The following is a 26703-nucleotide window of genomic DNA, read 5'->3' on the forward strand; positions in this document are numbered from 1 at the left end:
TAGCTGTATATAAAAATATCTTGTTTATCAAAAATTTCATAATTATAGTTACAAAGAAATGTTTAAACAATAGTCTGAGACAATGCTAAAATAATATGAAATTGTTTTACAAAAAAGTATTGAATAAAATTGGAATTATGAAAATTTAGCGGTCTTTATAGATAATTTTGGCCAAATTTGTAATTCTGGCCGAAAATTAATATCACGTGACACCGAAAAAATAGTTTAGCCACCGGGTAAAAATTTTTATTGGCCAAGCATAATGGCGAAAATTTAATGTTACACAAATTTGTAATTCCGGCCGGCGTTATGAATACTGGCCAGAATTATTGCCGATCAGTTGTAAATCAAATCGGGTCTTTTTTGTGTAACCCGGATGATGGTTTTCATCCGAATCGAAGCACTACATAAGATACCATACACATGATGAATTTTTTGTCCGTATTGTCGGTAGTGATGTTTTGTGTAACACTTGGTTAGACCCTGTATGGAAAGCCGTCCTTGACAAAAGGTTGATATCCAGACATCATGTTGGATAATGTCTAGAGTATCATGTCAAATATATATAGAATAATGTTTGTACATCATTCAACATGATGCTCAAGCATCAACCGACATGATGTCTTAGACATCATGTTACCAAATATAGTAAATTTTATTTTGTGTAACTTATAAATATACTATATTTGGTAATTTGATCAGCATGATGTCTAGACATCATGTCGGTTGATGTCTTTCACATCATGTTAAATAATATACAAACATCATCCTACATATATCAAACATGATGTCTAGACATACCATCATGATGTCTAAACATTATATTTCATGATGTTTGGACATCAACCTTTTGTCAAGGACGGCTTTCCATAACCCTGCTTCAAATTTTTTATTGGCTACATTATATTTGGGAAGTTCACCTAATTTTATAGTAATGATCATCCCAATTTTTTGCATGGCTATATAGAATTTACATTTCAAAAAACGTGTACTTGTCGGATAAAATTATTGGCTATTGGTCATGCCCTATGTAAATCTTTTTTATTTTATATACAGTAGTCTCAAAATTAAATTAATAAGGATGAGTAAATGTCAGGTATGTGGTCAAAAATTTTTTGCTTATTGTAAACCGTGCAACTCTGTACATTTTCATAATAATTTTGTACATTGAACCAGCAGTGATTCAAGTCTTGACAAACTTATTTAAAATTCTCAACTCAATACAGCGAATCATGGAAATTAAATACTCAAATCTTGAAAATATTGAACTTATTGTTCATGGCGGGTTTGGGAGTGTTTATAAAGCAGTTTGGAAAGATGGTCCAATTGTGGAGGATAAACAAGCTTGGGATTTGAATAAATCTGAATGGTGATGGGAAAATAAAAAGGAAGTGGCAGTAAAGAAATTTCAGAATATGACTAATGTCAGCTCAGATTTTTTAAATGAGGTGGTTAAATTATTTTTTTCATGTACTATGAAGAAAACAAATATTCACACAAAATAATTTAAAAATTTTGCAGGTTAATTCTAATCTAAAAATAAATAGTAAAACAGGTGGCCTTGAATTATTCAAATTTATGGAGTGACTCGTGATCCACAAAATGGAGAATACGCTATTGTTATTGAATTCAAAAATGGTGGTAATCTAGGGAAAATTATTAAAAAAAATCACAGTAATCTAACTTGGAAAGACATCATAGAAATATTAAGCAGAATTAGCGAAGGACTGGATTCTATTTATGATTCAAAATACTATCTACACAGTGGCAACATCTTGAATGAAATTTACTCTGATAATATTATCGGATCAGTAATTTCAGATTTTGGTCTGTGTATCAAAGTTCTACAGACAAAATACTATATGGTGTCTTACCATTTGTCTCACCAGAGGTTTTACTTGGTAAAGAGTTCACTAAAGCAGCAGTTATTTATGAGTTTGGAATGATAATGTCAGAATTGATTAGTGGTGAACACCTTTTGTTAATAGGGAGTATGATGAGAATTTGGCTTTAGCCATTTGTTATGGTCAACGTCCACAAATTCCAGAATATACACCTGAACCATATGCTAAATTAATGAACATTGTTGGGATCCTATTTCTACCAATCGTCCAATGGCCAAGGAGTTGCGAAAAGCATTTTATAAATTATTACTAGATTTAGATTTTGATGAATTTGAATTTAGCAAAGATGAATCGATCAAAGTTAATGAGGATAAATCAAGTGAATTTAATGATGATGAATTAATAAGGGTGAATCAATCGAACTTAGCGAAAATGTTAGCAAAAACGAATCAAGTAAACTTAGCAAGGATCGTAAGCTACAAATTAAGGAAACATTTAGCCAGAAAAGCGAAAATAAATGGCAAGCACAATTAGCAGAATTGGCTACTAATCCAACACTCATGAAAAGATCGCAAAATATGCTTACCAGTAAATGACTCGGTTATTCATTGTATCTTTCTCGAAAATTTACTGTTGACGAAAGAATAAACTAAAATTAACTGACTAATAAGACTTGCATATATTTAAACGAAGAAAAATTTCATAATTTCTCAATTAACAATTTATGTATGTAGTAGAAAATTTTATTTTTGGAAGTACAAATTTTACGTATTATGTATAATCAATAGCAAATAATAATATAATTTTGTACATTTTATTTGAAATAAACCAGATATTTGAATATTACTTATAAAGTTTCTAAATGTATTGAATAACATAAAAATATTTAAAAAATGATATTATTTTTAATACACATTTCTTTAGCTTTTAAATGATTTTTTAAAGCAGCTTCTTTTAAATATTTAGCACCCCTCTCCCTATCTTGTTCAATACCATTACCACCATTTAAATAAGCTTTTCCAATAACATACATAGCAGCAGAATTTCCTTGATTAGCAGATAATTTTAAATATTTAAGAGCTTCAAAAGAATTAGCACTTATACCTTCACCTTGCCATAAACATATTCCATATCTTAATTGAGCAGAAGGATTTCCTTTATCAGCAGTTTCTTTAAATATTTCTACAGCAATTCTAACCCTTTCATCTTTACTAATTTTTTGTAATTCAGGAACTTCTTCATGATAATAATAATAACCAACCATATATTTTGCGTAAATATCGATTACAGAATGATATTTAAAACTTTGCCAAGCTAATTGTTTATTTCCATTTTTTGATTTATGAGCACGAATAGCATCTTCAACAGTAAGAATTGTAATGGAAGTCATCGTACTTTGATTATCATCAATTGATGATAAATTTTCATCATAATCTTCAGTACAATCATCTAATGTAGAGAATTTGGAATAATCTTTACTCAATTTATGAAGTTTATGACAAATTTTTGATATTTTAGGACGACATGCTGGTTCATGTAACATAGCTAATAAATAACATTTTAAATATATTAATAAATCATTATATTTCGTTTTTTTTTTAAAAAAAATAATAATTATTATTATTATTTTAAACTTACCAGTTCTAATTAAATTTTTCCAATCATCTGGTATACCATCTGAAAATGGTAAATTATATCTTTCATTAACACGATTTCTAATACCAACAAGGATTTCAGATTTATTAAGATCAGAATGAGGTTTTTTCAATTCAGCGATTTCCCATAATAATGCTCCAACACTACATAATATTAAAAAAATAGGTTAAATAAATAATTAATAGTTACATGATAATATATGATTCATACCTGTATATTTCACACTTTAAATCATAGGGAACTTTTTCCTTTTTTGTATTGTTATCTGTTAATAATTTTTCAGGAGCCATGTATCTTACATTTTCAATATTAGGCGATATATTTCTAGTAAGATCATAGAATTTCTTACTTGAACCGAAATTTGTTATTTTTATTTTCTCATTTATATTTACTAAAATGTTTGCCGACTGAATGTCATGATGAAGAATCTAAAAAAAGAAGAAAAAATAGTGAAAATGAATTAATAAAGAATCATGAGAATTATGAGAATTACTATTTTTTTGAAGATCATTCAAAAATCTTTCATTTATTTTTACCTGACAATCGTTAAGATAAGAAATACCACAACAAATGTCCAAAGCAAATCTAATTTTTGTTTCCCAATTCATCTTATCTTTATAATTAGTATAATATTCATGTAAATTACCAAGTTCCATCCATTCAGTAACCAAATAAAATTTCGAATTTTCTTGAGCAACACCAAAAAATCTTATTATATTATTCGTATTTTTTAATTCTTTAAGAATATTAACTTGTCTTCTAATTTCAATTTGAGATTCATCAGAAGGAGAATTTGTAGTATTATTTGAAAATTCTTTAAAACAAAATTCTTGAATAATATTATCATCAGAAGATAAAGTACGTTTTTCAATCCTTCTTGAAGGACAAATTTTAGTCCTTTGATAATCATTACCATCCAGTAAAGGTTCATTCACTTCTAATAATTTAAAATCTGAAGAATCCAAAACTTTATTCTGTTTACTCTGTTTTTGAAATTCCTTATTTCTTTCAGCTAAAGAATCCATATCTTTTAAAAACTTTTGTTGAGATTGTTTATCATCAGAAACTCCATAAACATTTACTAATAATTTCTTTATCTCCCTTGTCTCATTTTTAATTACTTTAAATTCATCAATAGCTTGGATGGTAAAGGGAAAATTTAAACTATTCATATATCCATCAAATTCAGTTGTAAGTTCAGAAAAAGTTTCTTCAATATTATTGGTTAATAAAAATTTCCGATATTTACCCAATTGACTTATTTCTTCTATAAAATTTTTTATCCTTTTTATACATTTAATAAAATCTTTAAATAAATTTAAATTTCCTTGTTTATAAAAAAATTTTTCATTCTCAGTTTTTCTAATATATAAATCTTCTACAGTTACCATAGCACAATTGCATCTTTGTAAAAGAAAACTACATAATTCTTTATGATGTTCAGCTTTTTCATATAATGATACAATCTCTTTTCTTAAAGCAAGGAATGATTTAATTAGAGGAGTAAATTCTTCAATATTTTGTGTTATACTACATACTTCTTTAAACATTAAATTTGATACTAAATCCAGATTAGCAGTTGTATCAGAAGTATTTTTACGAGTCAAGTCCACTATATTATCTATACTCATCATCTTAAATCTATTTAATTCATTATCTTCTTGAGATGGAATATAATTTGAGTTCAAGCTAGTTTCTTGTGGAAATAATTTTTGATTATTATCAAATACTGGATTAGAATATGTTGAATGTGTTGAAATTGTTGAAAAATTTGAATATGTCGAATATGATGGTAAAGGACTTGAAATGGTTTGTTGTTGATAAGTATTTGAAAAATCTAAATCCATAGGTGGCTCATCTATTCTAAGTTTAAAACGAGGAAGATGTTCTGATGCTTGATCATCATCATCTTTGCTACGCTTTTTACCCTTATCTTTAATATGTGCATTTGGATTATCTTCGCCTGATGATTCTTTGATAAAATTTTCATTATCTAAAATATGACCAATTAAGTTTAAATAAAATTCTTTTTCTTCATTATCAATCTTTAAATTTTTATATTTTGAAGATAAAATAGAAATACGTATGTCAATACTTATTAAAGGATCAGTATCATTATCATTATCAACAGAAATTACCGTGTTTGAATTTGGAATGTTTAAATTTAACTCATTATAAATGATTTGTAAACTAATAGTGCTCTTCGACCATCCAACAAATTTAACATCCATAAGTCCACAATTTGTCGTTGAACAATAAATATTAACAGAAATCGTATCTTCTTGAGATAATTGATAAGAAGTTCTAATGGAATAGTATGAGTTATCAGGTTGTAATGTAATATAATCTCTCATATAATAAACTTGCAACTCTCGGTTCTTTGGACTAAATACTGATAATTCTGAAGGTTTTCCAATAATCATCCATAAAATATAGCATTCAGTTATATTGATCTTTGAATTATTTACATTTAGAGTTTTTATCATTGCAGAAAATCCATTAATATCATATAATCCAAATGTAATAAAAAAATCTGATTTTAAGTTTTCTTTTTTATCCTTTGAAATAATTGATCCAAAAACTTCATAATTTCCGTTTTCCAATGACGGTTTTACATTTATTCGTTTAAAATGTTCAGTATTATTAATATCTAAATCTTTTAAGTCAACAGTTCCCGTCATTATAATTTTAAGTTTATCTTGGTTGTTTAATACAATATTTATTTTATATTTCTGTTTTTCTTCAAGAATATCATACAAAGAGATTATTTTATCAAATTTAACAATTTCCAAATCATCATTTGTATTTTGAATCCAGCTATATAAATCATTGATTTCAATAACGTTTCCTTTTTTTGTTAGAAGATACTTAATCTTCAACTTATCCAGATGAGACTTTATCGATTCAAATAGGGGTATTTCTAAAAGAGACTTTTCGAAAGTAAATGATGATGGATTTGGTAAAATATTTTTAAGTGACTTCCCTAAGACAATATTTAATGGAAAAAAATATCCGTATTCATCAAATACATTTTGTAAAGACGTATGTGGCTTCATACTTTCAAGTGCTTCTTCTATAGCTTGTTTAAAATTTCCCGAAGCTTTAATATCACCTCTATTTAACAAAATTTCGTATCTTTCACAATTTATCATAAGATGCATATAATCACAATAACTTAAATCAACAGATTTAGCAGATTTTTTAATAAATGGCAATAATGTCATGTCTTCGTTAATCATATTAAATGCTAAGAATTCTTCCAAGGTGGGCGTCGGTTTTATAAATTCCAAATATGATTTATCGCTTGAGTTCACTTTGGGAACGTTAATAAAGTCAATAGCAATTTTCTTGTTATTTTCTAATTCAAAATGTTTACTAATTATTAGACCTTGAACAAGATGAAGTTCCTTAATCCACCTAGCTAGATTAACATATATATAGTCTTTAACCCATTCTTCTAAACTTAATTCCCCTTTGAAATTAGCAACTCCAGGTTGTTTTTCATTTGATGATGATGTCGATGATGATGTACCGAATCTTAATTCAGAAATGGGAACGAGATTCCTATACGAAATTATACTGGCCATATTTTTTTGGTATAAATTATTTATCCAATTGATTAATTTTGAAGGAGTATCTATTTCTTCTTCTTCTAACGTTGTTATTTTTGGAAAGAACTTCATGGCAGATAAATTACTAAATGGATTCTCTTTTCTATATCTAGCTGAATCATATGCCCAAGTTAAGAAAGAGACAAAGAGATCAATTTGTCGAGAAGTTGCTGATTTAAGACCATCGATAAATAATTTGCCACCAATTAAGATTCTTTTTGAGAATATATGACCATACATTTCATATAATGCCACATCATCATCCATAAAGTTCGAATAAGATTCAGATAAATCAGCTGTATAAGTGATTTCAGCAACAGGAAAATTAATACAGATATCAGATGGTTGTAGAGATTCGTTAAATTCAACGCAATCTTCATCAGAATTAAAACTTAATAAATTTGTATTGGAGCTACGATCGTTTATAAAAGTATACACTAAAGGATGTCCTTCATACAAACTCATATTCAATTCGCCACTCTCAACTAATACAGCTTGTTTACTAGGTTCTATTCTGCACCCATCCAAGAATAATCCGTAATTTAATTTAAAATGTTGAATTATGTGTTGCGACGATACCATTGATTCCAAAATCATAATAATTTTCTGAATCGTCGGTCTTTTTTCTGGGTCACCGTCCCAACACTCTAAAAATAATTCAATTTTTTTTTTAATTTATATATATAATTTATAAATTAAATATGGAATAATTACTTACTTGTATAAAGATTAGAATATTTCTCAGGTGTACGCTCTATTATTCCTTTTCTTAACCCTTTTTCAATTTTCATAGCTAAAGGTGAATCATACTCATCATCAGCAAAAGGTTTTTTTCCACTTGATAATTCCCAAAATATTACTCCAAGGCTATAAATATCACTTTTTTCATTCAAATCAAATTTTTTTATTTGCTTTCCTCCTTTATGTGCATCCATAGAATTTTCTTTAATGTTGATACATCGTGGATCAGTATAAGGAATTGTGTCGAATGAATTTATAGAAGTTCGACTAACATCTTTAATACGTCTACTTAATCCAGAATCTGCTAATCTTATGGAATTTTGTTGTATAAGTATACTGTTTGAATGTAGATCTTTATGTACCATTTCTCTTTCATGCAAATATCTTATTGCATTTGATAATTGAAGAGCTAATCTGTATTTGTCCAGCCAATTTAACGAAGGGAAATTCTCCTTTAGATAATTACGAAGCGTATCTCCTTCCGCATATTCTGTTATCAGTAAATATTCGCCTAAAAAAAAAAAATTTCGAAAAAATTTTTAAATTTTAAACTTACAATTGCATGTCTCATAACATTTCCAAACCCTTTTAAAAGGACAATTTACCCAAATCTGTTTTAGTTATCCCAAACAATTTTATCATCACATTACTTAAGTCAACTTCCCGATGTAATTTTATCTATAATGAATGAAATATCAAAATTTTTCTTAACACAATTAAAATTTAAACACTCTCCATTTAGTTACTTACCTCGTGTACAGCTTCTTTAGCAATAGCATCATCTTTTAAATTAAATAATTTCAACGCTACACATTTTCCATTTCGTTCCCAATGTGCTTTATAGACTTTACTAACTAATCCGCTAGCTATCTCTTCAATTTTATTAAATTCATTATATCCATAGTATTCTACATCCTTCTCCTTTATACATTTTTCTATCAATTCTGAAGTATTTAAATTAACTAGTTTTAATTCAGAAAATACTTGTTGCATTTCCGGTCTACCGCTTGGATTATCTTGCCAGCATTCTTGAAATTTTTTTAAAATTTTAAAATTAATATTTAGATAAAAAAAATCACAATATAATAAAATATTTCATACTTGTATAGATGTTAATGTAATCAATTGGTGTATTAAAAATTGGAGTTTCTCTTTTTCCATCTAAAATTGATAATATTAATGCTGTTTCATCATGAATATTGTCGCAAGATTCAAATGGCTGTCGTCCAGATGATATTTCCCATAGGAGCACACCAACGCTATATACATCTGATTTCTTATTTGCTATATAATGATTATTCTCGTTTGTTTGCCTTTTGAAACGTTGTGGGTCAATATAAGGTATAATTCCAAAAACGCCTTCGACAGAACTTGATACTCCAGCTCTATGTGAAAGACCAAAGTCTGTTAATTTGATCTTATTTTGATGAACCAGTATATTACCAGAATGCTAAAAGTATTAATTAAAATTTAATATATTGATATTAATAGATAACAATTAAAATATTAAAATAAATAAAATACTTTACTAGATCATTATGAATAATATCTTTTTGATGAATACATGAGACGGCAGCAGCAATTTGAATTGCGAATTGTAACTTAATATTCCAATCCAATTTATTGAAATTTTTTTTTAAATAATTTTTCAATGTACCACTATCTGCATATTCAAGAATAAACGAGTAATTTGAACTTTCATCGTCTAAAAAAAAAAATGAATAATTAAATTTGTCAGCAATCTAAAGTTATTTAAAATTATATAATACAACTGTGCTTACTTGGATTACTCGTAATCCCAAAAAATTGAATAATATTTTCATGAAAATTAATTCTATGCATTAATTTTATCTACAAAAAATAAATATACATTTAATAAACTGTTAGGAAAATGATAATAATTATAATGTAATAAAACAATGTAGTATAACCCTAAATACCTCATTAACAACTTCTTTCATACCATCCTTACCGTTTGTCAAAGATTTTAATGCAACAACGGTATCTGAACTCTTCCAGTTAGCTCGATAAACATTACCAAATCCTCCAACGCCAATACATTCCATATCTTGAAACTCATTGTAATCATGATAATTGATATATTCGTTATCAATTCCATCTTTAATCCATTGAATCCATTTATTATCCGTATCATCATTTTTATTATTGGATTCACTCGTCATTTTGTTAAAATTAATTTATAAAAATAGAAAAAGTCCTTATATTAGAAATGCGTTACTAAAAAAAAAGAAAAAAAATGTCCTTATATTGATAAACGCAATTGTGTGACAAATCATCTGACTTAAATTACTTATGGCTTGAAGTGGTACAAGTCAAACCGATCCACCGACGGGCCAAGTCGATGGTCCGATTGAATCGATCAATTCGACTCGTAAGAAATTCTAGCTCGAACTTTAAATCACAGATAATTTATGAATTGTTCATCAAGAAACTTGGAAAATAAATATAAATTTACTGATGAAACCTATTGTCAAAAAAAGTCATGAAAATAACGGTTTGCTTGAAGAAGAGGAAAATTATCTTCTAAATGGAATAATAAATATATTATATCGAAAACAATGTTCAGAACCTAGTTGGAAAATTAAATTACGTAAATTAGATTATGGATGCACCATGACTTTTAATGGAATTAAGAAAATAAGAGAGCACTTATAAGAATTGACTGAAATTGGCATTGAGAGATGTTGAAAAGGAGTTGTTAAAATGAAGTCAAATAATAATCGAATTATGAAAAAAAAGCTTATTTTTTTAGTACTTATTGTGGTTCAAATTTTTTTAATAAATAAATATCAGCTGTGGAATTTTTGTGAAAAGTGATCATGTGTACATATAAATTTTGCATCACTGTATCAGGTATCACGTTCGAAATATTCTTTTGCACATTTCGCTATCAGTATATAACTCGGAGAGTTTCGATTCTTACGATTTCTATGATCGGACTTTTCACGTAATTCTTATTATTACATTAGTGGTTACTGTATTAAAAAAGTGATCAAAACACAATGTATGGGTTTCGTTTCAAATTGTCCAATAAATCATCTGATCACATACACTACTTCATAATGTAGAAAGTTTGAGAAAATTAGAAATATCAATTGGAAGTTCTGAAAATATTTCTTAACATAATATTTAAATTTAATAGTACATTATTAAAATATTTAGGTATTACTAGCAGTCACCCGTTTCTTCGCATCGAATTTAATATGGTTAATAATTAGTTAACAAAAAATAACTAATGTATTAAATTATATTTATAATATTAGAATGATATAAATTATATTTAATATTCATATTAATTTGACGTTTGAGTGTAGAATGAAATTCGGATTAATTAACGAGTTGTGAAAAATAATTATCAATAAAAATTGATTAATTTTTTTAGAAGTATTTTCGAAAAAACTTTAATATTATATGAAAATACTACAAATATTTTTATTAAATAATTATAAAATATTTTATAATTATTTCTTATTATTTTATATTACGTCAATCTTAAACTTATAACCAACTTAGGAAAAATATTTGAACAATTAAATGTATTATTCTTTTGATACTCATTTTACTCGAATAAATCATTAATTAACTAAACTATTTGAATTAAAATCTTTATTCAAAAATCTGGTGATTATTTAGAGAATTCCGGTGGTTATAATAATCTATTATTAAATTAACAATTTCTTCAACTACAGTCGCCACTGGATATAACGAACCTGCCGTTCCAAGCGTTTTGGTTCGGTATATGGTGAATTCGATATATGATATTCATATTATATACCGAACTGTTCGGTATATGAATTTTATCCAATTAAATTATAGCAGCATATACTGTAATATTTAAAGTTCGGATGATTACATGACTTACTATAACAGATAACACTATGTTTTATTTAAAATTTATGTGTTCATCGATTTTTTAAGTATTTACCAGCTATTCAAATGAAAATTTTATCTGATACTAGCAGAAATAATTTTTCCGGTAGTCCATTCTTTTATATCACTAATTAAAGTCACGTGATAGTTCGGTATACTAAATATGTAACTGATATACTTGGGCTGGCTAAAATAAGTTCGGATGCGGTATATAGTAATTTATTATGTGATTTCGTTATATCCAGTGCAATTAATTATAAAAAAATCGGTTCTGTGAAACTTGGTTCAATACAACAAGTTTTCGGTACAAACAGGTTCGTTATAACCAGTGGCGACTGTAATTAATTATAAAATATTGTAAAAATATCAATTTTTTTTGATTTTTTATGAATTTGAAAATCAAACTATTTATCCAGCGTTCAATTTAATTGAAAAAATCTTAATTATCTTTCTATCAACGTCGGTCAATTTTCATACATGTTATATTGATTTCAAAAAAAAAAATAATAATTTTGTAAGTATATTTAATATAATATTTTATTTCTTTATTTAATAATAAAAAAAAATCGAAAGAAAAAGAAAAAAAAATTAAAAAAAAATTTGGGGAAAGAAAAAGGATAAAGAAAGAAACCGGTTTAAAAAAAGGGAAATTTCCGAAAAAAAAAGGAATCCGAAAAGAAAAACAAGTACCGAAAAGACATTCTGAAAAAAAAGACAATAATTCGGTCCAAAAAGAGTGAAAAAAATTTTTTTTTAAAAAATAATAAAAAAATAACAATCCGGTCTCGAAAAAAAAATAATATGAAAAAAAATCGGTCTTAAAAAGACCGAAACAATAGGATTATTTAATAAAAAAAAAAATTTTCAGTTTGAGAAAAAAAAATTAAACCTAAACGGGAAAAGAATGAAAAAAACCAAATTTTTCAGTTTGAAAAAACTAAACCGAAAGAAGAAAAGGGAAAAAATTTTTTTTAGGTTTGAAAAAAAAAATCGGACAAAAAAATTAATAATCAAAAAAAAAATTCCGATTAAGGTAAAATTTCATTAACTGAAATTGGATTAGTTGATTGGAATGCACACGGATCGAATAGTTTTTGACCATAAATAGATTAGGCGGAGGCGGAAGCATGTCGCGGGTTTTAATTATATGGCATGGGATTTCAAGTTACATAATTCAAATTATTTATGCGGGGACTAAACAAATTTTTTTAGTTATATAGATTGTTCAAAAAAAAAAAGCAGATCATAATTTTTTTTGCAACTGTTATTGATACAGCAGAATCAAACAATAATTTATTTACATTTACTTGTCAAATCCTTTGTGGAAAAGAAGTTCCTATAATCCACTTATTCAGAAAAAATTTCTAAGACGTCTTTACAAGTTGAATTTCTTAAAATTTTAATATTCAATTAAGGACTCTGAAAAAATAAAATACATCGGACGGAAACTATGATTAATGCCGAATTATCAAATCGAATACAACATAATCTATTCAGTAAAGCTCCCCTTGTATAGGAATTCCTCTATTAACTAAATTGGACTCTTCAAACCATTCTTTTATTTTTGGTCATCATTTTTTTAATGCTTAAACAAGTAAAGTTAATACACCTTTTCTTATAATTCAAAAAGAAGTTGCACATCATTAATTTTTACACGCTCGTTGTATGTCAAAATGTATTTGATGATGTTTACATTTTACTACATAATTCATTTTATGAAAAAATCATGTATTAATCAGTCTTAATTATTCGTTAGTCTATATTCTAAACAAACTAAATGTGGGCCAATTTTTAATTTTTTAAAAAAAAAAAAATTGAAACAAAATTATTGTGAATGTGCAGCATATACTAAAAATATCAATAAATATCACCATGTGTGCTTTCTTTACGGTAATTATTTTTTGCAAGTATTGCCTTTATAACTGGATTTCTTATTTGATATCAGATTTTTGAAAAATTTTCCCAAGTTCATACTATGGACAAATGTATAATTAACGTTAATACGTATTTTGCTTATAATTTAATTCCATTAAATTATAATGAGACTATTAGCATAGAGGGCTCACATGATATAAGTGCCGTTACAAAACTTTTTTTTTAGAATTTTATATATTAATTTTGTAGTTTGAATGTTGAATCTTTTAAGGATCTTTTTTTTTTATAGAAGACCAGCCTGATTTTAGATCAGTTTCTAATTTAACAAAATGATCATTCAATCAGGCCGGCTTATATATAAAAAACTCTAAAATAAAATTTACTTGAATTATTTCAGAATCGATACCAATTCTATTTGAAATATCCAAATTCCCAAGTCGATTTTGAGACATGGTCAAATATGGGGTACAACACTAATATCAATGCACAAATGTTTATGGCAGAAATAAACAAGTCATCTTAGTACAAGCTAATAAGATTGGTTGTAAAAGGGCCACCTGGTGACTGGTTGACGAAAAAAATAAGGACATTTTTTATGTTTACGATATACGGTACATACTAAAAAAAGAAACCCAATTATTTCAAAATTAATTTATGACCATATATTTAACTTATTAATTTATTAATTTATTAATTTATTACGTTGAAAAAAGTACATACTGTACAGTGATTTTAAGTATTTAAGTGTATTAATGTACTTATTTTCAGATATCAATAAATCAATTTTAGATTTGTTTTTATCGATAGACAATTATTATAGGTTAGTATAAAACGTTTTCACTTAACTAAACCAAAAGAGTACCATTGGAATTAATATTTCAAAATTCTTGTTTGCATCAATCTGGTTATAAAATATCACCTCAATAGTTGTAAGTCAGAATCGGTTTAGAACCGATTTATTTTATATAAAAAGAAAGATTTATATGCGTTAAGCAAAATATATAAAAACTTTCAAATAAATATAATAAATAAAAAAATATCATTGTTCAATAATAATAAATATAATAATTTCTTTTTACACTTCCAATAATTGATTGTTTTAAACCAATGAACGTTTAATCTCCCCAATCTTCCCATAATTCAAAGTCAGAATATCTTGTGTTTCAAAATCATTTTCCCTTACATTGCTGCCAACAGTCTTGGTGATATTAATATTAGTATTATACCTCATTTTTAACTCTTTGAATTTATCATTAAAATCATTAAGGCCATTAAAAGTTACTTTAAGATTGTGAGCTACCATAGGAAACCGCTGCAACGAAGTTTTCATATTTGGAGGGATTTTATGCCACCAATGAGTAATCTCATAACGTAATACTTGAGTAATAGTAATACAAAATCCATGCATCCCATCATTAAAAAACCACTCGCCAAAATGTACTCTAGGAGTATAAGTATTATCATTTTTATCAAGATATTTGTTACGTTCATATAACCAATACTCTCCTTCATCATTAGGACCTTTATAGTTAAATTCCCATTCTTGTGATAAATATTTAGTATTATTATTCTTCTTATATCCACCTGTAATTTCAACACCTGGCGTTTTTGACATTCCAATTTTTCCATTAATACTCATCTCACTACCTACTGAAAATTCAACACCTTGATTCAATTGTGTTGGTTGTGAGACTTCTTTTAAGTCAAATAAATCACTTCCATTATTAGGTAATGGAGAAATTTGAACTTTAACAGACTGAAGCAAATAACCAAACCCTACTTTATTAAGCAATGGACATTTATTACTAACCAAATCGCCGATTCCACAAGCAATTACATCAATATTATATTTTAGAGTATCTTCAAAAGGATTAGTTTTCGCCCAAAGTTTAGCAATAATTTTAAAATCTTGCGACTTTGAATCAACAACTGCATTTACTTTAGATGAAATGTAGATACTCTTACTACTATCGTTACCATCACCATCACCACCATCACCACCATCATCGCCACCACCACCATTATTATTGCTATTATCTCTATTATTACTGTTATCTCTATTACTTCCATTACTACTACTACCATTATTATTATTACTGCTATTATTATTGTTACTATTATTATTACTACCGTTACCACTATTACCATTACTACTATTGGTGCTATTATTATTGTTACTATTATTGATGTTGTTATCATTATGATCATTATTTCTATCGCTACCACTACTATTATCATAGTCATTATTTTCTAAGTTTTCTTTATAAAAATCATTTGTCAAATTATTATCGACAAAGTTTTTAGCAAAACAATTACTGCTATTTAAATTTTGATTATTATTTTCATTTAAAGGTATTACTATTTTGTATATAACTTTAAATTGATTTTCAAATATAGTTTCAAGACACTCCAAAACTGTAATATCAAGTGGTTTAGCAACCCAACAGGTAATGCATGGTCTGGTAGAATTTTTTTGAAAGTCAATTCCTATGGTATACACGGGTTGCAATCCTAATATATGATCAATATCATCTTTTCGATTAATAAGTAATTTTTGCAACTTTTCTACTTCAATATATGAAGTATCAGAAATTCCGGGAGAAATGGTTGCTTTTACTGTAATAAATATTGAATCAATTTCACAGTTTGTATTGATGATAGGTTCATTAAACTGAATATAATTAAAAGGATTATCATTAGTAATATCATTAATTATAGTTTCTTTATTTTCCGCATTTATATTATTTATATTTTGTAATAATTCCTCATTTTTTACAAAAAATTTGTTATGTTGTCCAGCTAATTTTTTATACCATTTCTGTGCTTCAATTTCATCTTTTTTAATTCCCCATCCATATTGATAAAAATTACCTAAATTATATTGTGCAATCTTATTACCATTTATTGCCGATTTTTGATACCAAAAAAAAGATTTTTTTAAATCTTTTTGTATATTTATACCATTTTTATAAAGAAATCCTAAATAATTTTGTGCATCACTATTATCTTGTTTAGCTGATTTTTTATACCATTTAAATGCCTTAATTTCATCTTTTTCAATTCCCCATCCATTTTGATAATACAAACCTAAATTATATTGCGCAAACTTATTACCATTTTCTGCTGACTTTAGATACCAATAAAATGATTTTTCTGAATCTTTCTGTATTTCATAAAAATACCCTAATATATATTGCATTTTATCATTTTCTTGTTTAACTAATCCTTCATCAATTTTCCATCCATTTAAATAATATGAAATTAGATTATAATGTGCAAGTTTATTTCCATTTTCTGCTGATCTTTGATACCAATAAAAAGCTTTTTCTAAATCTTTTTGTACTCCTAAATCATTTTCATAAAAATATCCTAAATAATTTTGCGCATCACTATCATCTTGTTTGGCTGATTTTTCATACCGTTTAAATGTCTCAATTTCATTTTCATTTTTTTCGATTTCATGAGCAAAATTATCTTCATTTTCTGCTACTTTTTTATCTTTTAGTTTGTTATTAAAGGATGTATATTTTTCCCGAAAAACTTGATACTTTCCGGTTTCTTCATTCAATTGTCTCTCTAGCTCTTTAGTTATTAATTGATCATTGAGAGCGGTAAATTTTTCTTTAAAATCTTGATGTTCTATTGTTTCTTCGTCTAACTCACTTTTTTCTTCGTTTAACTCTTTTTTTTCCTCGCTTAACATACTACTTTTTTCCACGTCTAACTTGTCTTGGGAAACTTGATACTTTCTGGTTTCTTCATTCAATTTTCTCTCTAGTTTATCAGTTTGTTGCTGGAGTTTATTAATAATATCATCTTTATCTTCCAACTGGTGGTTATCGAAGGCAGCAATTTTATCTAGAGAATCATATTTTATGGTTCTTTTATCTAACTTACTTTGTTCTTGAATCGAATCCTCCTGAATCGAATCCTTCCTTTTTTTGAAAAAATATACATATATATATACTTAATATTAATTTAATTAAAACAAAAATAATAATAACAAATACAGTACCTGGTATATGGATCAAAGATTGCACACTTAACCGATAATATTGCTGTATTGTCGTTACCAATTTTTTTAATTTTAACTTGCCCATTTCTTTGTTTCAAAAAAACACAATCAGTTTGTTCTGCAGAATATATGCTAACAAATTTTGGAGATTCAGTATTAAAATTACTATATTCTTTTTCTCTAAGCGTAATTATATCACAAGCACCATGGTTATGATATTTTGTAATTTTAAGTATGTAAAATGTAAAATTAGGCAATTTTACAAGGCACTTATCTTTTAAACAATAAGCGAAAGTACATGCCTTAATTTTATTATTCTCATGTTGTCTGTAATAATATCCGATAACAAGAGATTCGTTATTAGGATATTCACGTACCACAGGAATTCCTAAACAAATTGGGACTTTTGAATCATATTCGATTAGATTATCTGTATCTGGTGCATTAGAATCATAATCATAATGCAGGATGTCTAGTCGAGTATTATAATCAAAATTGAAATCTCTATAGTATCCGATTATCATCCACCCAATTTTTAATTTGCATTCACGCCTTTTAAAGATTTCAAACGAGTTTTGTACACGATGAATTATAAGACTCGGTAGTTTTCCATCTGATGGACAAAGGACTTGACAAGTAAAAAAGTCATTCTTTGATTTCGATATATCCGTAACGGTTGCAAAAATTTTAGAATCTATATCTTTGTTTTTAATAATTTTTGCGATTTTATTTGGTAAGTTCAAACTCAATTGTATTGGCTTTCTAAATTCTTCAAAAACACAATTATGATTTTCAGTAGTTAAATAATGAATCTTCACTCCAAAAGACTTAATGATTCGTTCATGTAAATCTTCAGGTAAAAACTGAAAAATACTAATCGGATTGCGAAACTCTATGCAATCCCAATATTCATAATTATCTAAAGAACTAACCCAATCCCCTCTATTTAGATTTCCAATATTCTCGGGTTGTTTCCCTCCAATTACTTTGGTATATTTGTAGCTACAACTGTTTGACCTTCCTTGTGAAGTAGTAGAAGCTTTTCCTATTTTTGCTTTCAGGATTTGTATATTCATCTTTCCGATAATTTTATTAGAATTTCCTGCAGAGTGTTTAACCGACTCTGCAAAATCATCATAATGAACTCTTCCACCTAAAATAACTTCAGTTGGAATAAATTGACCGTAATCTTCAATAATTTGCTTAAATTCTTCAGGATCTTCAGATTCTATGGCATTTTCTACTACTTTAATAAATTCCGGAGTTGCTTCTAAATGCTCAAGTTTCAATGACGCTTTGCCATACTTCGTAAAACGATAAGAGTAATTGGTTTCAACATGAGATTCTTTATTTTTTGATGCTCCTATTGACATTCCTATTCCCAACTTTACAAAATGCTCCACATTAATATCAGCATCAAAAAATAAATTTTTATCCATCATCAAATCCTCACTTGACTCAGATTTAAATTTTCCCTCTTCGCATGTTCCACTATCAATTTCCAATTTACAATTTTTCGCTTCAAATGCTCTTTTACTAGCTTTCTTAATTCCGTTGGAAGTCATGGTACACCCATAATCTAATTTACGTAAATCGTTTATAAACTTCCAAATTTTTGAACATGTAATATATAAAATATGAGCATCTTCAGTTTTACGCACAATTTGATGTAAGCGAAAATTTTCTTCAAATTTAACAGGTATCTCGGAAAATTCAATCATACTATCATTATTTTCAGAATAATTCCTTACAAACGAAAATGTATCGTCGATAATATCATGATTTTCGAGGTATTGACGAACTTTTAATAGATTATCACAAAGATTCAAATGAACTTTACATGCAGATTTTTGTGAGTTTATAATTTTTAATGTTATATTCTTATCATTTTTAGAAAATAAATCTCTAAGGTTTATAGACATGACTGACAAATTTTTTTATAAAAAAAAAAAAAATTTTGTCCGTTAACAGCTTTTATGTATTACATGTATTACGTATTAAAAGCGAACACAGAGCACAAAGCAATGATCTTACCATAAATAAAGAACCTCAGAAAATATGCACTACGACCAGAATTATGTTAAATTTTGACCAGAATTATATTCGCTCGATTTCATTTTAGAGAACTTCGGACAATTTTCGATGTGATATATACAATGGGCGTCCGATATTAACATACGAATTGGCCCGAGTTTAGGAGGGTGCATGTGATAGCGTTAACGTTAATTCCGGCCAGTTCGTACGTTATACATTAAGGAACCCCGTGATACAATAATTTAAAAAAAAAAAAAATTTCCCCCATATTCTACTCAATATGTCTACTTATACGCTAGAACAATATATTAAGAAACACGATTTAAAATATTATAAATATGATGAATTTAATAATATAGAGGAGATAGGTGGTGGATTAGTTGGTAAAGTGTATAAAGCAAATTGGAAACAAAATGGAAAAATGTTTAGTATTAACGTCATTTAATTTAAACAATGTTAAAGAAATTATCTACGAGGTACGTGTCTGAAGAGGTAGATGTGAATCAAAGTTTTCTATACTAAGAAAATTGATCTGTTTTAAAATAAAATTATATGAAAAAGTTATCTTTGACGATATGATGATAAAATTTTATGGAATATCTAAAAACCGATTTAGGTAAATATATATATGTTTTTCTTGAAATTACTACACTACACGATGATTATGTCTCATTATATAATCAAAAATACAATATGCCTGTTAATTTTTTTTTTATTATTATTTTATGAATATTGAAACTAATTTTTGAAATATTTAAATAAAGAATATTTTTTGGTAAAGGAATATGCAGACTTCGTAATTATTTGAAAGAGAATTTTAACTTGTTAGACTGGGGGAATAAATACGAATTAGCCCTTCAATTGTCAAGTGCAATAAAGTTGTTACATGAAAATGACTTAGTACATAAAGATTTGCATTCAAATAATATTCTTATGCATCACTCGCGATACGGTTTACTCATGACTAATTACTAATTACGATTGGTAATCCCAAAATAGCACTCCAAAGCTATAAATACCACTTTTCTCATTCAAATTAAAATTTCTATTTGCTTTCCTCCTTCAAGTGCGTCCAGCGGAGCGACTTTTCTCTAATATTGGTAACTCGTGGACCAGTATTCGAATGAATTAAAAAAAGTTCGACTAACCACTAACATCTTTAACTTGATCCAGAATCTGATAATCTAACGGAATTTTATACTGTTTGATGTAAATCTTTTTCTCATACGAATATTTTATTTCATTCGATTACTGAAGGTCTAATCCGTATTTATCCTGCCAATTTACTGTAACAAAGGAAAATTTTCATTACGAAGGTGCCCTCTTCTGCATATTCTGTTACCAATAAATATTTTTATCTAGGAAGAAAAATAATAAAAAATATTTTTTAATTTTTAAATTAAAAATTTACAATTGCGTATCCCATAACATTTCCAAACTTTTTTTTAATAATAATTTACCTGAATCTGTTGCCCCAAACAATTTTACCATCATATTATTAAAGGTCAACTTCTCAATGTAATTTTATCTATAATAAATGATACGTTAAAAATCTTCCGTAATACGAATTAAACTTTGATCGCTCTAGTTACCAAGTGGAAAATTCCTTTAGCAATAACATCATTCTTAAATTAAATAATTTATTCATGTTACGTTTGTAATGTGCAACTAATCTACTGCTATCTTCAAGTTATTATTAAATTATTATATTCGTAGTATTCTACATGCTTCTCCATTATAAATTTTTCCATCAATACTGAAGTATTACGATTTAACTCGTTTCAATTCAGAAAATACTGCCGCATTTTTGGTTAGATTTTAAAAATTAATATTTAAACAAAACAAGATAAACAAACCATAAAATAGTAGAAATAATTCATACTTATTTAGGTAATCAATTACAGTAGCGTGTCAAAATTTGAAGTTTCTCTTTTTCCATTCAAAATTAGTAATATTAATGCTGTTTCATCATGAATATTATTGTAAGATTCAAATGGCTGTCGTCCAGTTGATATTTCCCATAAGAGTATACCAACGCTATATACATCTGATTTCTTATTTCCTATATAATGATTATTTTCGTTTGTTTGCTTTTTGAAACGTTATGGGTCAATATAAGGTATAATTCCAAAGACGTCTTTGACTGAACTTGATCTTCCATCTCTACGTGAAAGTCCAAAGTTTATCAATTTAATCTTATTTTGATGAGCCAATATATTATTAGTATTCTAAAAGAATTAATTAAGAGTTAATATATTGAGATTAATAGATACCAATTAAAATATTAAAATAATAAAATACTTTACTAGATCACAATGAACAATATTTTTTTGATGCATACATGCGACAACATCAGCAATTTGAATTGCAAATTGCAACTTAACATTCCAACCTAATTTATTGAAATTATTTTTTAAATAATCCTTCAACGTACCACTATCTGCGTATTCAAGAATAAACGAGTAATTTTAAACCTTCATCATCTAAAAAAAAGAGAGTGAATAATTAAAATTATTTAAAGTTATACAATATAATCGTGCTTACTTGGATTACTTGTAATACCAAAAAATCGAATAATATGTCGTGAAAATTGATTCTATGCATTATTTCTATCTACAAAAAAATAAACATACACCATTTTAGCAAACGGTACTGTTAGGAAATATAATATAATAATACAATAATACATCATTCTATAGTATAACCTTAAATACCTCATTAATTATCAAAGATTTTAATGAAACAACGGTATTTAAACTCTTCCAGTTAGCTCGATAAAATTACCAAATCCTCCAACACCAATACATTCCATATCTTGAAACTCATTGTAATCATGATAATTGATATATTCATTAGCAATTCCATCTTTAATCCATTGAATCCATTTATTATCTGTATCACTTTTATTATTGGAATTACTCTAAAATTTTTTAATTTATAAAAATAGAATTTAAATTCTTATACTGATTTATGCGTGTAGTACAAGTCAAGCCGACGATGGATTGAATCGGTTCAGGTCGAATAGTCTATCCAAAGAACTTTTTTTTGGTCAATGTTAAAGAAGAGATAGTCGGTGGATTAGTTGTTAAAGTGTATAGAGCATATTGGAAAATGCTTAGTGTTGAAGTCATTAAAGAAAGAGATTTGAATTCAAGTTTGCCTGTACTAAGAAAAATTGTCATGAAATTAACTTTAACGATATGATGATAACATTTTATGAAATAACTGAATCGCTTCAGGTAGATATTTTTTTTTTATGTTTGAAGTTATTACGGAACACTGGCTTAGTTCAGGATCGTGCATTATAATAGTCAATCTTATAACATACTTGGTATGTTTCTAGCGCGTTCTGCAGACAGACAATGTTGTTTTTTATTTTATTTATTTTTTTTATACTTTTTTTAATTTTATTAAAATATGATTTTTAAAATCTTTAGATAAAGAGTATTTATTGTAAATGAATATGCAGAAGGAGGCACACTTCGTAATTATTTGGAAGCGAATTTCTTTCATTAAATTGGAAAGATAAAATACGAATTAACTCTTCAATGATAAGGTGCAAAATATTCCATGGAATAGTACATAAAAGTTTTCATTCAAATAATGTACTTGCTCGTCAAAATTCAATCAAGCTGGCGGATTCTGAGTTAAGTAGACGTATTAGGAAAACTGATCGAATTCCGTTAAATGAATTTTTTCTTATCGGTGTAGAAATGTTTGATATTATAGGTAAAAATTTAGAAGGAACAAATTCATGGAAAGGATAAGCGATTGGAAAGGTTAAAGAAAGCGATGTATATAGTATTAGAGTGTTATTCTTTCGGCAAAAGGTTTTGATCCGCTAGGCATTTACCAAAATATGATTTATTTTTGGCGCAAGGTTAAGAGAAGTAATAGTAGAGGGAACACCTGATGGATATTCTAATCTTTATTCAAGTAAGTAATGACTACGTTTTTTGATTCATTGGTAATGGTGATACCAATTTATATAGATGTACTACCTACAAAAAGTATCAACAGACGCAATAAATAAAAATAATATTTTTTGCATATTTATTTAGAGTGTTGGATTATGATCCGGACAAGAAGCCAACAACTCAAGAGATTGTTAATACTTTATCTCCAATGGTATCACGACAAATAATTCAAAATCTTAAACTGAATCACGGGAATGATATAACCAGTAAGCGAACGTACTTCTTGGAGATGATATATTGAATACAAGTTTATACAAATAACATCTCATAATGTATAATTTTAAATTATGTGGGATCTCACAAAAAATTTATTAAGTTTTAATTCTAATAATAATGGGATTGAATTCAACGAAGCTTTAGAACCATCGGATATATGCATCAATTTTCCTGTTGCTGAAATTACTTATACCGCTGATTTATCAAAATCATTTTCGAACTGATGGAGGAACATTATGTGAAACATATGGTCGTTTATTCGAAGAAGAGTTTTAATTAGCGAGGCGATAGACATTTATTGATGATTTAAACCGATATGTTTAAATCTTCTCAACTGTGGCATATGATTCAGCCAAATTGATCGTTTATTCTCTCAAGTTATAAACTTATTGATATCCGACTGAAGTGTATGTTAATTTCCATCTGTTGAACAACGCTGATTAAATTCATCAATCGGCAATTGTTCAGCGTTCTACCTGTGTTTTGTACGAAGAAACTACCCACTTATGATATGGGTAACGATATTATTGAGAAAATTCATAAGTTCCCCTATATTTGCTTGTTAAGGAGGCTTGTGCTATAATGGGTCAAATTGAAATGGGTCAAATTGAAAAAGGTAAAAGTGCACCATGTTTATCCATCACTTCTGTTGCAAGATCGATGATATTTACTACCGTGCAGACGTATCTTTTGCGTTAAATTATTAACTATTGATATATAGAAATGTTTCATGGATTGTGAGTAATGAAATACATGAAGGTCGCGAATCAATAATAGAATTTGTACGGTCAATCCAACAAAAAGAAGCTGATGTTCTAAGATTAACTGTGTGGAATTAACTGAAAGAGCCGCAATAGGTCGTTGACGTGATGTAAAGAGGTTTTATATCTATGCTAAAAGTTCTTTAAATCCAACCATTTCGAAATTTGGTAATCAAATTAAAAATTATCTAGTTTTAAATAAATGAAATTTTATTATTATATTTTTATTTTTTTTTGTTTTAAAGCAATTTTTTTTTTAAAAAAAAAAATAATAAAATTTATTTTTATACATCTTAAATTTAAATTATTCTATTAATACAATACATTAAAATACAATACATTAAATTCATCACTTAAATTCATCACTTACGAATATTTTTAACTCGCGATGCCAAATAGCGCTCTAAAGCTATAAGTATCGCTTTTCTCATTCAATCAAATTTTTCTATTTGCCTTCCTCCTTCAAGTGCATCATCCAGCGACTTTTTATTATACTGAACCACGAGTTAAGAATTGTATCGAATTTAAAAAAGTTCGACAATATGTTTACACTTTAACCCAGATACTGATAATATTAAGGAATTCTGTTGTATAGGTATACTGTTTGATGTAAATCATTTCTCTTTCGTACAAATATTTGATAATTGAAGGGCTAATCCGTATTTATCCAGCCAATTTAACGAAGGGAATTCTCCTTTAGATAGTTACGAAGCGTATCCTTTGTTACAAATAATATTCTTTGTCTAGAAAAAAAAAATAAAAAATTCGCAAATATTTATTAAATTTAAAACAATTATGTGTACTGTAAATATTTCCAAACTTTTTTTAAAAAATAATTTACCTGAATTATCTTAATTATCCCGAAAAAATTTATCATCACATTACTATAGTCAATTTCCCGATGTAATTTTGTCTATAATGAATGATATGTAAAATTATTCTTAGTTTCGAATAAAATAAAAATACTCTTAGTTACTTACCTCGTGTAGAATTTCTTTAACAATAGCATCATCTTTTAAATTAAATAATTTCAACGCTACACATTTTTCGTTTCGTCCCAATGCGCTTTATCACAAGCTTCTCCCTGACATTTTTATATCAATTCTGAGGTATTTAAATTAATTAGCTTTAATTCAAAATACTTGTCGCTTCTTTGATTATCTTTTAAATTTTTTTAAAATTAATATTTAAATAAAACAAAACAAACAAATTACAAAATAATAAAATGTTTCATACTTGTATATTAATAATGTAATCAACTGGTGTATCAAAATTGTTTCCATTTAAAATTAGTAGTAATGTTAATGCTACTTCATCATGAATATTATCGTACCAAATGGTTTCGTCCAGATGACATTTCCCATAGGAGTACACCAACACTATACACATCTGATTTCTTATTGTCTATATTATTATTGTCGTTAATTGCTCTTATAGCGTCGCGAATCAATATAAGATACAATTCCAAAACACGTTCTTGGCAGAACTTGATACTCCAACTCCACATGAAAGACCAAAGACTATTAACATGACATTATTTTGATGGACTAATATATTATTAGAATGCTAAAAATATTAATTAAAAGTTAATATACTGAGATTACTAATTAAAAAAAAAAAAATCAAAATAAATAAAATACTTTACGAGATCATTATGAATAATATCTTTTTGACATGAGACAGCATCAGCAATTTGAATTGCAAATTATAGCTTAATATTAAAATCTAATTTATTATTGAAATTATTTTTTAAATAATTTTTCAATGCACCACTATCTGCATATTCAAGAATAAACGAGTAATTTAAACCTACATCATTTTTTTTTTAAAAAAAATAATTAATTAACTTTGTCAACTGATTTAAAATTATATAATACAAATTGTGCTTACTTAGATTACTCGTAATACCAAAAAAAAATTGAATAATATTTTCGTGAAAATTAATTCAATGCATTAATTTTATCTACAAAAAAAATAAATATACATTTAGCAAACTTAGGTAATGGTAATAATTAAAATGTAATAAAACAGCGTTCTGTAGGATAACAATAAATACCTCATTAACGACTTCTTCATAATATC

The 26703-nt window shown here is 27.0% G+C and overlaps 6 protein-coding genes across 6 annotated transcripts; 2 read left to right on the forward strand and 4 right to left on the reverse strand.

Annotated features, from left to right (window-relative positions):
* Positions 1 to 1232: 1232 nt before the first annotated feature.
* OCT59_006944 (uncharacterized protein) lies at positions 1233 to 2440 on the forward strand (the record flags this gene model as incomplete). Its single annotated transcript, XM_066137845.1, has 4 exons — positions 1233 to 1369; positions 1813 to 1991; positions 2158 to 2278; positions 2344 to 2440. The coding sequence occupies 4 exons, from the start codon at positions 1233 to 1235 to the stop codon at positions 2438 to 2440; spliced, it is 534 nt and encodes a 177-aa protein (XP_065998407.1).
* A 290-nt stretch (positions 2441 to 2730) lies between these two features.
* OCT59_006945 (uncharacterized protein) lies at positions 2731 to 10035 on the reverse strand (the record flags this gene model as incomplete). The annotated part of the gene is made up of 11 exons (XM_025333459.2): positions 2731 to 3389; positions 3483 to 3643; positions 3711 to 3928; positions 4037 to 7758; positions 7830 to 8363; positions 8458 to 8530; positions 8603 to 8880; positions 8954 to 9302; positions 9382 to 9557; positions 9634 to 9703; positions 9793 to 10035. 11 exons carry the CDS (start codon positions 10033 to 10035, stop codon positions 2731 to 2733), a joined length of 6483 nt encoding a protein of 2160 aa, XP_025172248.2.
* A 4248-nt stretch (positions 10036 to 14283) lies between these two features.
* On the reverse strand, positions 14284 to 19559 carry OCT59_006946 (uncharacterized protein). Its single transcript, XM_025320049.2, has 2 exons — positions 17634 to 19559; positions 14284 to 17553 (listed from the first exon to the last, which is right to left on the reverse strand). Exons 1-2 carry the CDS (start codon positions 19553 to 19555, stop codon positions 14718 to 14720), a joined length of 4758 nt encoding a protein of 1585 aa, XP_025172247.2. The 5' UTR covers positions 19556 to 19559; the 3' UTR covers positions 14284 to 14717.
* Positions 19560 to 21769: 2210 nt separating this feature from the next.
* Positions 21770 to 22970, reverse strand: OCT59_006947 (uncharacterized protein; the record flags this gene model as incomplete). The annotated part of the gene is made up of 5 exons (XM_066138060.1): positions 21770 to 21895; positions 21974 to 22059; positions 22142 to 22150; positions 22452 to 22587; positions 22941 to 22970. The coding sequence occupies 5 exons, from the start codon at positions 22968 to 22970 to the stop codon at positions 21770 to 21772; spliced, it is 387 nt and encodes a 128-aa protein (XP_065998408.1).
* A 245-nt stretch (positions 22971 to 23215) lies between these two features.
* OCT59_006948 (uncharacterized protein) lies at positions 23216 to 23434 on the forward strand (the record flags this gene model as incomplete). Its single annotated transcript, XM_066138134.1, has 1 exon — positions 23216 to 23434. The coding sequence occupies one exon, from the start codon at positions 23216 to 23218 to the stop codon at positions 23432 to 23434; it is 219 nt and encodes a 72-aa protein (XP_065998409.1).
* Positions 23435 to 25325: 1891 nt separating this feature from the next.
* Positions 25326 to 26010, reverse strand: OCT59_006949 (uncharacterized protein; the record flags this gene model as incomplete). The annotated part of the gene is made up of 5 exons (XM_066138194.1): positions 25326 to 25364; positions 25463 to 25534; positions 25602 to 25633; positions 25764 to 25782; positions 25858 to 26010. 5 exons carry the CDS (start codon positions 26008 to 26010, stop codon positions 25326 to 25328), a joined length of 315 nt encoding a protein of 104 aa, XP_065998410.1.
* Positions 26011 to 26703: the final 693 nt, after the last annotated feature.

This window comes from Rhizophagus irregularis, chromosome 15 (assembly GCF_026210795.1).
Source record: "Rhizophagus irregularis chromosome 15, complete sequence".
Lineage (NCBI taxonomy): Eukaryota > Fungi > Glomeromycota > Glomeromycetes > Glomerales > Glomeraceae > Rhizophagus > Rhizophagus irregularis.